The sequence below is a fragment of the Chinchilla lanigera genome, unplaced genomic scaffold, assembly GCF_000276665.1.
Source record: "Chinchilla lanigera isolate Chin_1 unplaced genomic scaffold, ChiLan1.0 scaffold00091, whole genome shotgun sequence".
Lineage (NCBI taxonomy): Eukaryota > Metazoa > Chordata > Mammalia > Rodentia > Chinchillidae > Chinchilla > Chinchilla lanigera.
This window is the reverse complement of record NW_004955492.1, coordinates 2,757,335-2,774,391: the sequence shown is the minus strand read 5'-3', so window position 1 is coordinate 2,774,391 and position 17,057 is coordinate 2,757,335. Positions and strand designations below refer to the sequence as shown.

Genomic DNA, 17,057 nt, shown 5'->3' with positions numbered 1-17,057 from the left:
ATATATTGTTAGAGTTTTTACATTATTCAGTTGTTTAAAATAAAAAGGACAATTATTGTCAAAATAACTTCTGGGAAAATTACTTAGACAGGATTTTCATGTACTCTTTCACCCTCCCAGAATAACAGTGGGTTCAAGCATTCTCCTCTTGTCTTTATACAGTACCATTTAATTACATACAGTTCTTATGGGGAGGCTTCTCTGCATTTTACTAATAAGCATAATAAAAGTTTCTGTTGTGCTATTTCTAACTTTCATATATATCATTTATTCTTTTGTATGTTATATCTCACTAGCTAAATTTCAAAAATCTCAAGAATAAATTGATGAGATTTTATACACATGTACATCCATTTAATCATTGTTTGAGTCAAGCCAGAACATTTCCAACATCCCAAAAGTCTCCAGTGTGCCATTTTCCGAACGCACAAGAACCATCTCCAAGGAACAAAATGTAGACTTCCATCACTGTGATCTAATTATGCTTGCTCTTGAATTTCTGTTTTTCCTTTTGAATATATCATCCAAGGATTTGATGATTAAAAATAAATGTGTTACATCCATCATTTGTCATTCCTACTGAGGACAATACCTGTGCTTTAACATTAATTCCATCTATTTGTGATCCTAATATTTCTGTTTAGACATTGTGTTCTAAATCTCTTAGTCTTTAAACATTATTGATTTTATTTTTAGTAGGAATTTATTGGAGACCTATTACATAGTGTATAATTTTGCATATTCCTCATACTATTAAAATATGTCCCTAATGCTTCAATTTTGCATCAGTATTTGCCTTTATGGTAATATTAACTATAAGATGCCTTTAACATACTCTAAGACAAACATACTCTAATGCAGACTTGCCTAATGGATAGAATCATTGAGTCTTAAGCATTTAAACCCTACAGTTATCACCTAGCTTAGGTTAACCTAATGCCCTGTAGGAATAGTGGTCTTTGAATCTGAAAAAGCTCAATGTAAGTTCTGGTGTTATAAATTAATCATCTGAATTTGGACAAGGGATTTAAATTGTCTGAGCCTTCTTTTTTTCATTTTTGTAGTATGTTAAAGTCACTAATCTTGGAGATACTTTGTGTACATCAAATCTGAAATAATGAATGTTGAAGTGCCTACAGCTTTTACATGTACAGCATTCTTACTTTAATTTTAGATTTATTTAAATCATATTTTAGATTTTACTCATATGAATCAAATTACATAAATAAATCAGGGGACTTGGCTATTTAAAATACATGTACCATGAAATCTTTATAATCTTACCATTTCTAGACTGAATCAGAAATAGTTTAATCCAGGTATTTACTTTGTGACTTATCAGTTATGTCACTCTGACTTTTCCTTTAAAGAAAATCTAATAGTATATGTGCAGTGCTTGTTTGTATATGGTTGTTTTCATCTCTTACTTATTTCCTTTACCCTTCCTTTATATCATTTGCCTGAATTCTGGTAGGAAATAAAATATCTAAATATCTTTCGTGTATTATTTTAGTTAAAAAAAAAGTTCATGACCTAAGCTAGAAACAAACTGAGACAGAATTCAAAGTTGAGATTAACAATGAAATAGTTGGGTTTGGTTATGCTGAGCAATGGTAAAGTTATATAGAAAGACAGACGTAGAAAGTAAGTCAGGAATTGGAGACAAGAGTGGAGCATGAAAATAAACAAAATATACATCCTGCTGGTAGTAATGGTGGTTAAGTGTCTAATAAGTAATGGAATATTTATTCCAACTTACTTGCCAAATTGTAAGTATATCTCCAAATCCTATCTTTAGCCAAAACAAATTTCTGTCATCTAAAATGGGGACTACCAAAATTTGGACTTTCATATTTGTTGTCTATTTGACCTACTTTCAAATATTTATTATACACTGAACCACCTATGTAAGAAACAAAAAGATGAATAGTGCTTTTATATCTCATCTGTTCTTTTGGAGGGTTTTAAGCCATTGCATTTTATATGGGGAAAAGGTAAGGTTTGTTTTTTGTTTTTTTTTTTTTAAGGGAGTGTAAACTGCATTCCCCACAAATTTTTGAAGAAACACGCTGAATATTTTATAGGGGGAAAACAGAAAGAAAAGACTTGTTTAAATATAGGCTTAAATATATTAAATATATCTGTTTAAATGTAAGCTTCCTTGTTTTAATTACAAGATGCTTGCTAGTGCTTATGAGTTAGTGCACATGTGTAGTTGGAAATTCATTTAGGATATCAATAAGACCTGTACAGGCTGACAAGGGGTAAGGGTCCCATTTACTAATTTCAGAGACCCTATGCTGACAAAAGTAATGCTGCTTTTGTTCTCACTACTTCTTCCCACTTTTGCTAGCTAGAAATTCCACTTACTAAATTCAAGGCAGTTCGAAGATTCTCAAACTCTCCTACTACAACCTATTTACATCTTTAGTCATTTTTGGAGGAAGCAGAATATGATAACTAAGACCCCCAGCAGTGCCAGGAATGATGAACAGCTGTGTACATATCAGGGCCTCTTGAGGCTTTAGGTTTGCAAGAGAAGATAAATCTAGTGCCTAAGTGCATCAGTAAACATCCATTGTGTGTCTGCTGTGTCTGCCTTCTCTCATGACATGCAGATTGAGAAATGAAGATTTTCTTTTCTCCACTGCTACATGGAGGCCAATTTATACACCTTCGCCTGGACCACTCCAAGACCACAGTGACCATTCTCTCCGAATCTCCTCCTGCCTCTCTAAACTACATTCTGCACAATCTTATCTACCTCAAACACCAGTCTCTCCTATCACATTTCTCTTTATTCAGTGGTTTCCATTTCTTTAGAATAGACACCAAATGTCTTCATCTAACTATGTGAGCACTGTATCCTGCCTTCTTTCTGGACCACTCAATCCTCATTCTCCAGTCTTCTTGCTTATGTTGCAGTTTCAGCTTTACCGGCCTTTCTGCACAGGCCCTTTGCACATGCTACAATTAGCACTGAGGATATCCACAGAAGACACTCGTCCTCACATCCAGAATGGAGCACATTTATCATGCTTCCAATTTCAATACCACTGTTCCTCTCTGGAAATCCTTCCATGGCCTCCCTAATCATACTGCTGCCTCTTCCTTTCATGCTAGTCTCCTGCTCCATGTACCTTTGCTTTGTTTTCCTGACAGCGTGCTTCCTGGATTAGCACGCCTCCCTCCCTCGCAGAACTGTCAGTTCTGTGAGGGCTCAGTCACCTCCTCAGGACTTAGCTGGAAGTGTGGCACAGAGTAGGTGTTTTTAAAATATCTGATGAATGGCTGAATGAGCCAGCCAGATCTGGCCTTCAGAAAGCCTCTGGTCTAATAGAGATAGCAGAGAAGAAAGCAGACACTAAAGACAGTGAGATAGTGCTGTAAATTTGAAAGTTTTCTTGCATTCACCAAGCTTAAGTGTTGTTTTTCCCTTGAGAGATTTTTAATAAAAAATGTAATATCCAGTTAGCCTATAGTTTATAAAAATCATGTCTTTAAATTTCTTTTTAAAACTCCATGTAAAACAGTTAAATTGCTTATATTGAAAAGGAAACAGTATGCAATCAATGACCTTTTAAATACCAAGATTATGAAACTCACCCAACAATGATCCTTTCATTTCCAGGAGCTATTGGAGAAGGCTAATGTGAAATATCTGTCATTTGTAGACCTTTTCTACTTTCTAGTTTTCTTCTCAATTTCCAATATCCTAGTAAGATACTGAATCCTCTGGACACCTTCCAAAGTCTGTGGAGAATTTCTGCAGCTTTGACATAGGGCTTTCTTGGAATACTTGCCACGGCCAGTGTTTTATACATGATGAACATGCTACTCCAGGATTTCTTCTGATTTAAACTTTAGTAGCCATAGAACTCAATATACAGCATCATGAATACAACTGCAGTACTACCTCCAGTTATACTGATCGAGATACATATTATGTGTTTAAAATGAAATGGTAGGTAATAAAATTTTCATTTTCCACTTGAGTGCCTAATTTAAACCAGTGCATAAATCTTAATATTGTGTTTGAGTTTTTGAAGTTAAATACTAAGTAAAGTAGTACAGTGAATTCTTTCAACTCTTATCTCTTGCTGATCCATAAATTACTGGGTTGGGGTTATATTAATATTGCTGAGTTCTTCTCCCAGAAACAATTCATATATTGAAATGACTTTTTCTATATCAGAAGATATTAGAAAATTAATATATGTTTATGTTATTCCTAGTGGTGTTCAGATTGTGCTTGGTTTGTTTGGTAGCATACATATAATGAATGGAAAATTATTTAAAGTACTAAGAATTACTAATAAGAGTGCATATCTGAGTGGAAAGTCTCTTTACCTTGAGAATTTAATTATTTAATCAGGCACAATCTTCTACTATGTACAGGTTACTTTTATTGAAAACCTGGAAAATCCCTAAGGTCTTCTCTAGTTTAAAATTCCTTAGTTCTGTAACAACATAAATGTCAAGTAAAGTTTTCTAAATTTAACTTGACATATGTACTGTAAAAGAAAACAACATATTTCTTACTGGGTAATAAGTTCAGAAATATTGGAATTAGATGTTTAAAATCAAAGGGGTTTCAGGAGGTGATATTGGAGCAGTAACGGCATTTCTGTTTTTCTCTGTTAAGTATAACATTATGGAGAATTTCTTGACCTTAAAACAAATCAATAGAATATGCAATTTTCCAAAATGCATTCTCATTTTAATTAAAATTCCCACTAAATTAGGGAGCAAACAATTTTACTCTTTTTAATATCACAAACTTCAGAAATGATAGTCAATGATACTTCTCAATTTCTTTCTAATCCCTCATAATTTTGAGAGAAATTTATATATTTTAGCATAGTTTTATTTCATATTATTAAGGATTCAGCCAAACTTAATCTCTTCTTCAGGGAGAATATAATGAATAGATACCATTTCAAGAGCCATGCTAAAAATTAGAACAGAAAATTACCATGAAAAATAAATATCACAGTGGCTGCTATTGCTGTCTACAAAGGAGAGAAGGTTACGACCCTGACAGTTCGCAGCATATCAGATTATAAAACAGAAACAGCGCACGGTTTGTCAAATTTGGAAAAAGACTATTCCTAAGTTACAGAAACTTTATATTGAAAACAAGAAATAATTTGGGTCTAAAATACAAAAAGTATCATTTATATTACATTTTAACTTTACTACTTAGTAAGTTGTAGTATGAGAGTTGTAACGTTATTTGCAACCCAGTTTTGTCTGTCATATCTATCAGCACATGCAGATACCAACACACAACCTAAAAACCAAATAGGCAACCACTTTTAGAGCATTTAAGCCCTTATATATATTTAAGGAAATGAAAATTTAATCACTACTTTAACATTTTACCGTCTTACCACACTCTACTAGCCTTCCTTTTCGTACTACAAGCATGACTAACATTTCTGGTTATGGCAATTTGAGTGGCCTTAAGAAGAGCTATAGTTATTTAAAGCCCTTCCTCACTGCTTTCCTCCTTCCAGACTCACCTTCTCTGGCTCCTTACCTTTGCTAAAGGAGTTGAGGCTGTTGCTTGGTCTGTAAATTACAATGTTGAAGACAGGACTTTTTTTCCATTCCTTCAGGTCCTGTCCCTGTGACTTTTACACTGAGGTGATTCCATATAAAGTTGTTCGTATGTAGTATGGGGTATGAGGAAATATAAATGGAGTTTATAGTTAGTCTCCACCGTCACAGAACCCTTTTCCCAGTACGGATTTTCATGTGACTGACAGAACGTTCTGGCCACTAGTGCACTTTCCCACTCTTAACGTCCCAGAGTCGCTCCATAATATTTAATCAAGTGCCTGCTACGTGTTAGACACTATTCTAGGTGCCATGGACAAAGCAAACAAAAATCTCAACTTCTCAGGCTTATGTGAGTAGAGATTTAGAGTACCTCCAACCACTCCTCTGGAAGAGGATGTGGTTCCTCTTCAGCACCAGGTACAAACCCTTAGAGACAGTAGATGAGAGGAGAAAGGGAATGAAAAAGTATTGTTTTAAGACAGTTGGGAACCAATCTCTCTGACCTGGCACTGAATAATAGCTGCATAGACCGAGAGGCTCTGTTGTTTCCCTTCTTCCCTCTGGGTTTTCTCTCTCATTTCTGCACTGCATTCTCCCTCCTTATCTTTTATGCTTCAGGGCACTAGAGGTTCTGGGACCTTTTCTCATATTGTTACTGACTCATTTTATTGATATTTATGGTTTTTAAATTTATTCATGTATTTTGATGCCCAAATATTTCCCTGCACTCCAGATTTTTATACCATCTGCCTCTTCCACATCTCAATAGGCCCATCACATTTAACATGTCCCAGAGCAAGGGGGCACCACCCGTACGTACACACTGCTACCCCTGTGCTCCCCACGCGCTAGGGAATGCTGCCACCGTTCCCCGTCTGCTCAGGCGAAAGTCTCTGATGTTAACCCATCTCTTTTGTCTCTCATCTCAGATTCAATCCACGAGGAAATCCTTAAAACATATCCTAATGTCTTCACTGCTAGTAGCATCCCAATCCAAATTTGTTATCCTCAGTCACGTGCTTCAGCTTTTGCAGTCACTTCCCACGCCTTTTTTTTCCAGAGTTGTGTACATTGTGCATCACTCCTTTAAAACAGAAATTCTGTTCTGTCCCATCTTGCTGGTAACCTTCAGAGTATCTCCCTGTTGCATTTGGGAAGATTCCACAATGCCTCTGGTTACAAGGCTCTGGACTCTGTCCTTTCCTCAACTCTGCACTTCAAATCCCTCTCTTGTTTTCCCTTTATCTCACAAGCTCAGCACCTCCGATATACTGGCCTGGAACTCCAGGTTCAGTTTTTGCCTTGACCTTTGTGTGGGCGCTACTCCCAGCATGATTTGTTTCCTCATGACGTTTGAATCTGCTCACATGCCATGTCAAGGAGGGACTCTGACCACTCAGTATTCCAGCCAATTGCTTTAATTCCTACTCCCTTTTATATATTTATATAATTGTGTATTTTATTATGCCCTGACACTATGTTATATGCTGATTTTTTTGGCTTAATGGTTTCTTTTCTTAATCCCCATTAAATTCAGGTTCTATGAAGACTCTATTCTATTTTCTAGTGAATGCTGGAAGCCAGGCATAGGTGGTCTATACTTGTAATCCAAGAGCTCTGGGAAACTGAGTCAGGAGGAGTACAAGTTTGAACACGGACTTGATGACTTAGTGACTTAGCTAGGCCCTGCCTCAAAAAAGGGATAGGGATGTAGGTCAATGCATAGGTCCTGGGTGCAATTCCTAGTACTAAGAAAAAAAAAACAAACTAAGATTGAAGGAGCCTAGTAGTTAGTATTTTCTTGTGCAAATAATTAAGTGAATAATATGTCTAAGAGTTACAGTAGAAGTCCTGGGGCTGAGTTCTGCGACAGACGATAGGCAAATACTACCTTCCTGCTCATTTTACCCTCATTCATACCACTCAGTATTCCAGCCAATTGCTGGAATTGCCACTGACTGGTAAAAATTCTGAGATTCAAAGCACAAAATTAATGAGACATTTTCTTAAAAACATCTTTCTCAGAAATAAATACCTTAACTTTTTTATTTGCATAGCACTAACTGGCTTGCCAATGTTCTAAGGTATATTAATTCCCATGTATGTCTAAGTCTTTTAGGATATAACATATCCAAATGTTCTAAAAACTTTTGTTAAAAGAGGAATTGTTACCCTGAGAACCCAGGACACAGTGTGTGTGTTTGTGCGTGGCCATGTGTGTATGTAATGAAAGTACAGAATGAGGAGCAGATAATTGAAGTGGTCAAATTATTACTTGGATTCCTCATTTATTTTATATCCTTATCAAAAAATAAAATATATATTAAAAAGTTATATCACTAGAGTTTCCATATACCCTAATAAAGCATGCCAACCCAAATGAATGAATCTCACCTTACTTTCAGGAAGAGTTACTCCCATTTCAAACATATCATATATATATTGTTTGATTTCTTCAAACTGATTTTTTCACATGCTGATTTTACAAGGGGTTTCCTTTCTGCCAAAACCAGTAATATTCAGGCAAATCAACTTATCTTACTGCAGTAAAATTTAGGCAAATTAATTCATTTTAAGGCAGTTAGTAAAATAAGCGAAGACAAAAAGTAGAACTTAAATGTTTAGACTTTTAGCCCAACTCATTTTATAAAGGTTATGAGTTGACTTTAAATATCTGCCTACAATGTGACTTAAAAATAAAATGAGGTCGTATGGGGAGGGGGACATACTTAAAGAACTCAGTTAAAATTCTTTTAGCTTTGTGCAGTGCTTTTGAATGCTTCTTGAGCATGTCAGCTATTTGATAAGACATGCTTTATTGCTTTTCTACTTACATTTGCATAACCACTTTTGAGCAGAAAAACTGCATGATTTCAAACTTGGTTATTAAAAGTCTTTTTAATTGAGTTATTATTCAGTTATGCCATTAACTAATTTTGCAACACAAATATTAATAGAAAAGAAGTACCTTAAGAAATTCTCAGGGCAACTGATACAGCCTTTTGTTTCTCCTTCAGGAAATGATGCAACCTCAATTGTCAACTGTCTTCATATTTTGGGTCAGACCTTAGATGCGAGGTAAGTGGACACATTTTGTGTAAATGAATGAATGTATAAGAATGCTAAGAAGGACCAAGTATCTTGATTTGGTTTTTAAAATTGCAGTAAAGACTTTAGTGTAAGCAGAAAGAAAAACTTTTGTAAATTATTAACATAATGGCAGTTTATTTACATGACTATATATGTTATTTAAATTTAAAGTAATTTCCATAGCAGCTAAGAATATAACTGAGGATTGGAGCTGGGAACATATTGTGGGAGAAAAAATTGTACAGCGACAGCTCTAGAGGTCTGAACAGCTTCAAGATGTGAGACTTGTGTTCAACATTCATAATAACACTGGACTTTCTGGATAGTATGAGAATTTTATCCTTGTTTTGCAAATGAGTAAAGTAATGCTTAAGATTGCATTGTAAGCCAAGTGGACTAGTTCCCAGGGCGGTGTGCTTCCTACTCTGCCCTCTTGTTGACTTGATGAGAAATCCTGCATGTTGACCAAATAAAAAATCAGTTTATTTAGCATGATCAACCTTGAAACTATATATTTAACTCATATAGTATCGAAGATAAATCAAAATCTAGTTCCTAGACGTCTCTTACAAAGGATATTTCTTGTCATTTGATGTCATGGTTTATCTGGCATTAAAATGTTTCTTTCATGCTCAACACCTCAGGAAACATTACCATTTGGTTGGATTTGGGATTAGCCAACTGGCTCAGAAGCTGTATTTTGTTTGTTATTTTATAACTACCTTAAAACTTGAGGGCATAAAGATTTACACATCCTTCTTCTTAGAGATCTTTAATGAAATTAATGAAGCCATTTGGGAAAGGCAACTTACAGAGTAGTATTCCTGTAATTTCAAATATATTGAAAATGCTTTAATTTGAAAAGTTTGGAGAGGGGGGCGGCGCTGGGGATGTAGCTCAGTGGCAGAGTGTTTGTCTAGCATGCTTCAAGTCTTGGTTTTGATCCCTAGCATTGCAAATAAATAAATAAACAAGCAAGTTTGGTCGACCAGGTGGCTGCTATAATGGAGGAATAAACATAACATAGGGCCACATGTTTGCATTTCATTTGCACTGTTGGAAGGTACAAGCTCTCCCATATTAATTTTCCAGGACTGTGATGAAGACTGGGCTGGAGAGTGTTAAAAGTGCACTTCGATCTTTTCTGGACAATGCTGCCGAGGACCTGGAGAAAACTATGGAAAACCTTAAACAGGGCCAATTCACCCACACCCGTAACCAACCCAAGGGGGTCACTCAGATTATCAATTACACTACGGTGGCACTCTTGCCAATGCTGTCATCTTTATTTGAACATATTGGCCAGCATCAGTTTGGAGAAGATCTAATATGTATGTAAAATCTATCACTTAGCGTTTCATTTTTGAGATGGTACAATTTAGAAATTATAAAAGCAACATCAGGGTCATTCAAAAACTTGCTTATACATTAAAATCTTTTCTTTTCCAAAGCATTACATGTTGGTATTTGAATTATAGAAGCCATTTGTATAGAGGTAGATCTCTAAACCATACAGGCTCACTGAGAAGACTGGTAAAGTACTGGTGATAGATTGTAACTTCTACATTGTTCAAGTGTGGGTTCCAAAATCTATTTCTATGTTGCTTCTTTCCATTAAATTTTCTAACTTGGACGATATGACATTACATGTTGAATATTTTCAAATAGTTCAATGAGCTATACTACCAACTAGTATGAAGACTACTGAGACAAATCCTGTGCCTAAATGATTGGATTGCTTGGAGAACTCAGAGAACTGTGCTTTCTAGGTTTCAGTCAGTTTGCACTGAAGGTGTAGTTGGTTTTAGCTGGAATTCTATAGTTATAAAAAATATCTATAGACTTCCCAAGGTTAAGGGGAAACCATAAAATGTGAGATGGTCCAAGATCCTGGTCTGAACATGGGACCCACCCACGCACATTTCCGGTTTGTGGCTTTCCTAGGTGGTAGGTAACACACTGTGGAAACTTAGTTCCTGCCACAAATACCAGTTTGAGAACCTTGGTTTTAACCAGTAGGAGCATTGCTCACAGTGCAGTGCGTACACAGAAACAAGTCTGAGGACAGGGGTGGTTATCTCTTCACCCCTGTTGTGGTGTACCCACCGGGAAATGCTGTCTGAGTTTAAATTAGAAATTCAAAGTTCTGAGATTTCTTTGCACTGTAAATATGTTTTACGGGATAATAGATCATCTCTAAGGCTTTGTTTAATTTTCTACCACTAATAAATACCGGAGTAAATGACTGATGTCTTGAAGGTCAAGTGATTGAGAAAGAACTAAGATATTGCTCCACCCACTATCCTCATTATCATTTGAGAGTCATGGCAAAGGAGGCTGTTCCCATGTGCCTTTGGAACAAAAGTCAGCATCCGCCTGTATCCCCCTCCTTCCAGATAGCTCAGTGGTTAATTTTATTCCCATATTAATCTCTTATGCTTGTACCTAGAGAAAAATTACAAAGAAATTGTTTCTGAGAGTATTCTGGGTCATCACAGTCTATTTTTAGTTCCCTAAAGAAATGAATATTGAGAAGAAAATTTTTTTCATTTTACCTATCTGTTCTTATTTTGCTTTTTTCCAAATGTTAAAATATTAGCATGCCTTTAATAAGGACTGTTTTATTTTTTAGCCTAAGCTTCCTCAGGACAATTACAAGTGGTTTTGCTATAAGTGAGATTCTCTTTTTCCTTAGTGGAAGATGTACAGGTGTCTTGTTATAGAATTCTGACAAGCTTATATGCTTTGGGAACCAGTAAGAGTATTTATGTGGAGAGGTAAGAATTTTAAAGTTTAAATTTATATTAATAGCTGTTTCATTTTGTAACTTCGTCTTTTTAAACTAAATCAGATGGACCTTTAAATTTTTTGAGAGTATAGTAATTAGACTATATTTAAGCTAAATAGAAATTGTTAAAGGATTGTGGGGTTATGCAAAAAAGTAAAACCAATAATGATAAAAAACATACTTAACATTGAAACAGTGATTATGACTCTTCTGAAAAAAACCGGCCAGTACAATTTCTCATTGTAGATCAAAAATACAAAGCAGTCTGAATATAGGCATTTCTTAAAATCAGTGTTATGTTTGTATGCTCTTAAGTTTTCAGAGGGACTAGTCTGACATTACCAAATGTGGTAGACAGGGAAAGTGAGAACAGACGTTACATTGAATTCTAAATAAGAGAACTTTGGCAACTTCCATAAGAAATTTCTGAGGACCTGAAAAGAAAACCAGAGTAGATGAAATAAGCAGACATTATGATAGTGTACTTAGTATTATCAAAATACTATTGGATGAATGTTTAATGTATTACAGTAACAAAATACATTGTTATTAATCTCCCTCAAAATACCTCCCCTCACTTCAAACACATTTATCCCGTATTGTTGGCCACTTTCTGAAGCAATTCTGAACATCCCCTTTCATGAGTATATTTAATTGCAATGTTGCTGCCTCATCCTGCATTGATTCAAAACATTTGCCTTTCATTGTTATTTTGACTTTGGGGGCAAGCCAGAGCTGTGTGGCTCCAGATCCAGTGAATAAGGTGGATGAGGACTCACTGTACTGTTTTTTGAGCCCGTCTTTCCATTGGGTGGCACTCAGTAGCAACATTACTCTCCCCATATTTTTGTTCCCACCTTGAAAAGATGCTCATGAAACTTCCAGCACCACTTCAGAATGTGGCAAGAAGAGAGGAGTGTGTTTGAAGCTGGGGGAGTGTTTTGAGAAAGATTAATGTCAGCATATCTTTTAACATAATAAATTTTAAAAATTGAAATATTTGCCTTATAGTTTGATCTCACTTCCTCTATCAAAATGAATAGATAGGGGCTGGAGATTTAGCTCAGCGGCACAGTGCCTGCGTGGCAAGCGCAAGGTCATGAGTTCGATTTTCAGTGCCGGAAAAAAAAAAACCTCCAAAATGAATAGATGTAAAGCATCCCTAAATTAATATATAATTAATAAAAATGCATTTCCAAAAATTTGTTTTTTACTGAAATTGATGAATAATCTCCAAGTTCAGTTCAAAGAAGAAGCCCATGAAACTAGCGAGCAACATGAACAGTGATAAAAGGGTACTCACTTAGCCAACCCAGTATTAAAGCTCAGAACAGTGGAAACAGGCTGGCAAATACATAGACATCTGAAGTTATATGTGTGGACCACGGTGATTTACTTCATTCTATTTTTAAAATTTTGGCTCTATTTTATACTAAACTCTACTTTTATATGATTTTTATATTTATAAGATATCTCAAAGAGGAAGTAAATGTAGTGATATTTTATTTATGACATGTAGAACATGTAGGATATTGTAGTGACTTTTTTGACATAAAAAGAGCTGGATCTGTGTTCATAGATTCTTATATGTATATATGCTTATTTCCTTAGCTATATCTCAGAATGTGGAATTGTAGATTAAGGGCATCCATGTATGAATTTGTTATGATACTTCAAAATCTCTTCACAAAATTGATGTAGTTTACACTCTCAACTTTTATAATCAAATGCTCATTTTCTCATTTCTGATGGTTTTTTACTATTTGCAAATTTAATAGTTACCAGGGTCCCCTTTTTCTTTTTAAATATATTTCCCTAGTTACCAGTTACTTTTCATATTTACTTTGTCATTTGTGTTTCTTAATTTTATAAATTATCTTTTTTTGTCTGTTATTTTTCTATTAATATTTTGTCTTAATGGTAACCATTTTGTTTATTAAAATGACTAATCTCTTGGCTATTATTTTCCAGTTTTTATAAATTGAAGCATTTTTATACTTTTGCAGTATTTATATACGTGCTGCCAAAGATAGCTCAGCAGTATTATATTTATATATAAAACACTGTGTAGTGAAAATGTTTTATGACATGGGAAATTTGAATTGTTATGTGAACAAATCTATCAATTATTTCATGTATAGTTCTTTCTCCTAAGTTTTATGGTTTATTTTGTTTGTGTCTTTTTGAGACAGGGTCTCGCAGTGCAGTTCAGGCCAGCCTTGAGTTCACTTTGTAGCCCAGGCTGGTCTCAAACTCGTGACGATCCTCCTGCCTCAGCCTCCTGAGAGCAGGGATTACAGGCGTGAGCCACCACGCCTGGCTTAATTTTATTTCTAACTTCTTTTTACTAACAGATAATTTAGCTTTTATTAAAATGGAACATGGTTTGCTTTTGAACCCATATGATGTTTTACAATCTAGATATTGGGTAAGGGCTTTACTTTATTAGTCATAATATGGTATTATTCCTTTTTTGGTCAAACATGTCAATTTTAATACAACTTCTTCACTTCATCCTCGGGAAACAAAAGTAAGCGTTTTCCACTTACAGGCAACGCTCTGCACTAGGAGAATGTTTGGCTGCCTTTGCTGGTGCCTTTCCTGTGGCATTTTTGGAAACTCATCTTGACAAACATAACGTTCACTCTATCTACAATACTAAGTCTTCAAGAGAGAGAGCAGGTAATGTTTTGGAAATATGTATGGCTAAAACTTAGTGGCATTTGCTGTTTTAGTGGGCTGTTTCACTTTATGATGTCACATTGCTCTTTGTTCTTAAGTGGCATTATTTGGTTTGGAATGCTGTATATTATTCCCCTAATGTTTCTGAAAGAAAATTTATTTAATTGCTTCTAAGTTAATGAGCCATAGACAAATGCTCATTCTTATTCTTAGAATAAGACAAAATAATTAGCAAATGTGGAAAAAGAAGTCCATCTTATTTCTTATTCACTTGCCTCGTGCAGTCATTTCAGTGAGGGTTGTGGCATTCTGTTCATCACATTTCTACCTTTCATGATTTGTAATCTTCGTGACTCTCTATTCACCATATATGTCTATCTCATTAGAGTAGTTTTATTCCTTGTTTTTAATAGTTTGCCTACACGTTTTATTATTTAAAAAACTTAAAAATGTAAATCTGAGACACAAACTCAACAGCTTTACTTTGTACCTGGCCCAATCATGTGTATCCCTGAGATCCATGTTTCTGAATGTACACTGGGTGGATGTTTACATATATCTACTCGTGCATTGTATTGCATTTAAATTTGGAAAATCTGAGGTTTTGCTTGGCAGATAGGCCCTTTTTTTAACTATCCTAGTTGAAAAGATTTATAGCCATGGTTGATGATTTCAACAGTTGGCCTTTGAGAACCTAATTGGAATTATTAACTAGGATTTGAATTAAGTTGAATGAACAATAAATTGGAAACTAGTTATTCTAGCATATACTTTAAATCTGTAAAGCAAGTCTTCAGTGTCCTGTTGTATGCCACTACACACAGATGCCTTATCGAAGGATTTTCTTGGGTTTCCTCTAAGTCTGATAAAGTCGATGGTGTTTTGTTTGTTTTCTAATAACCTGAAAGAATTCTCAAAATGCAGACAAGATCTACCCTGTCTTCATAATTGCACATTTCTCTATGGGCTTATTTCTTTATGTAACTGAATTTTAGTGAGCTGTTGGCTGGTTACAAGTGAGTCCTGAAAAAATAAGCATGCACAACCAGAAAGCGGGGCAGCGAGTAACCTTCACATGTCAGGAAGGAGTGAGGACCGTTTCAGTGGCAAAGGGGATCCTTTCACTGGCTTTGCAAAGGGTGTAACATGACCAGATCTGTATTTTAGAAATCTCCTAAGAAAGATCCCAAAGAAAACCAACATTTGAAAGTGTGTCAATGAGGAAAGAATAAGTACAGCTGAGAAGAGTTAAGGAAGTTTGTTTCAGGAGACGGGGACTTGGTCAGTGGTGTAAAATACACTAAATGTGAGTGAGATAAGGTCTGAGGAAGCAGGGGGAAAGTGGAATTGCCATTCCTGTGCTCATATGTGTGCCTGGAAGGCTCAGAGCTCCAGGAGAGCTTTGTTATTGTAAAGGCTGCTGGGAAGGAGGCACCAGGGAGGAAGAGGCTGACAATAGAGGCCAGAGCAAGTGCTGGGGAAAGAGACACAGGTTATTCTTGTTTGCTTTTCTGGGATTTCCTAGGGGTGGCCATAAGGTAGGAACTTGGGAGAGAGAGTTAAACTTTGAAACAGTTGCCACTAGAGAAGAAGAGGCCAGTTGAAGGCATGCATGTGCTGCTGTGTTCTGAGCCCCAAAGTGAGCTGGTTGCCCATGTCTGTGGTACAGTGGAGACCCGCCACCTTGTGCAAGCTCTTTCTTTGACCGTAATCAGTTTCCACCTGTGTTTCTGCAGCTCTCAGCCTGCCTCCTAATGTGGAGGACGTGTGCCCAAATATACCATCTTTGGAGAAACTCATGGAAGAAATTGTGGAGCTGGCTGAGTCTGGGATCCGTTACACACAGATGCCACATGTAATGGAGGTGGTGTTGCCCATGCTGTGCAGCTACATGTCTAGGTGGTGGGAACACGGGCCTGAGAACAACCCCGAGCGGTCCGAGATGTGCTGCACAGCCCTGAACTCGGAGCACATGAACACGCTCCTGGGAAACATCCTGAAAATCATATACAACAACTTGGGGATTGATGAGGGAGCGTGGATGAAGAGGTTGGCAGGTAAAACTCAGGAAGAACAGTACCCCTCAACAGTTGTCTTATTTCCAGAATGATTTTATAATACAGAAGCCTGGAATTTTCCTGCATACTCATTCCTGCAGTCAGGGAGATTGTCTTCTATACTTAAAAACTATTGTTTCTATCATGCTGGTTTAAAAAAGTTTAGATATAATCAAACATTGGGTAGTGTTCCATAATAGTTACTACTTTTAAGGAAACATTTTTTACAACCTCTGTAAGATTCATCAGTAAGCACAATAAGATGCTTATTGATGATTAATGATTAATAAAATCAGTAAATAATGATTATGTAGACAAAGACAAAAATAAAACTGGATATTTAGGCAACCTAGTTTATCAGTCTCCTGTGTAGTACAGGAAGACCAATCAAAAGATAAAGTCAAATACATTAAGGCTATCTACCATTGCAGTGTTTACAATGAAAAATTGGAAACAATCTAAATACTCAACAATTGGAACATAGTTGAATCATTTATGTACATTCTCATATCAGAACATTGTGCCATCTTTAAACAGACAGGTTTCATGGGTGTTTTGTACCTTGGGAAATGCTCATGTCATGGAGAGTAAAGAGGAGGTCTTTTTGAAAAATGACTTGAGAATGATATGTGCATAATATAAATATTTATGAATTTACCTCTTGATGAAAACTCCAGAGAAATATACTAGTGCCTTACTAGTTTGGATAGATGACTACAGTTGATTTTTAACTTCTCTTTTGTACATTTCCCTACTGTTTATATGTTACTTTTAGGAGGGAATCTATTTTGACAATGGCCTATTCCAATTTAGAACTATTACTAACTGCTGCGACCATTACTAGATAAAAGAGCAGTATTCCATAGGCTGAGAAT

The 17,057-nt window shown here is 35.8% G+C and overlaps 1 protein-coding gene across 7 annotated transcripts in view; it reads left to right on the top strand.

Moving 5' to 3' along the window:
* Ryr2 (ryanodine receptor 2 (cardiac)) overlaps positions 1-17,057 on the top strand; it is a gene marked incomplete at its 5' end in the record, with an annotated part of 627,916 nt that overhangs the window by 501,121 nt on the left and 109,738 nt on the right. For all 7 annotated transcript variants that reach the window (XM_013504706.1, XM_013504703.1, XM_013504705.1 and 4 more), the window contains 5 exon segments: positions 8,583-8,643; positions 9,748-9,986; positions 11,351-11,432; positions 13,995-14,125; positions 15,862-16,182. In XM_013504706.1, the coding sequence (XP_013360160.1) occupies positions 8,583-8,643; positions 9,748-9,986; positions 11,351-11,432; positions 13,995-14,125; positions 15,862-16,182 (834 nt within the window).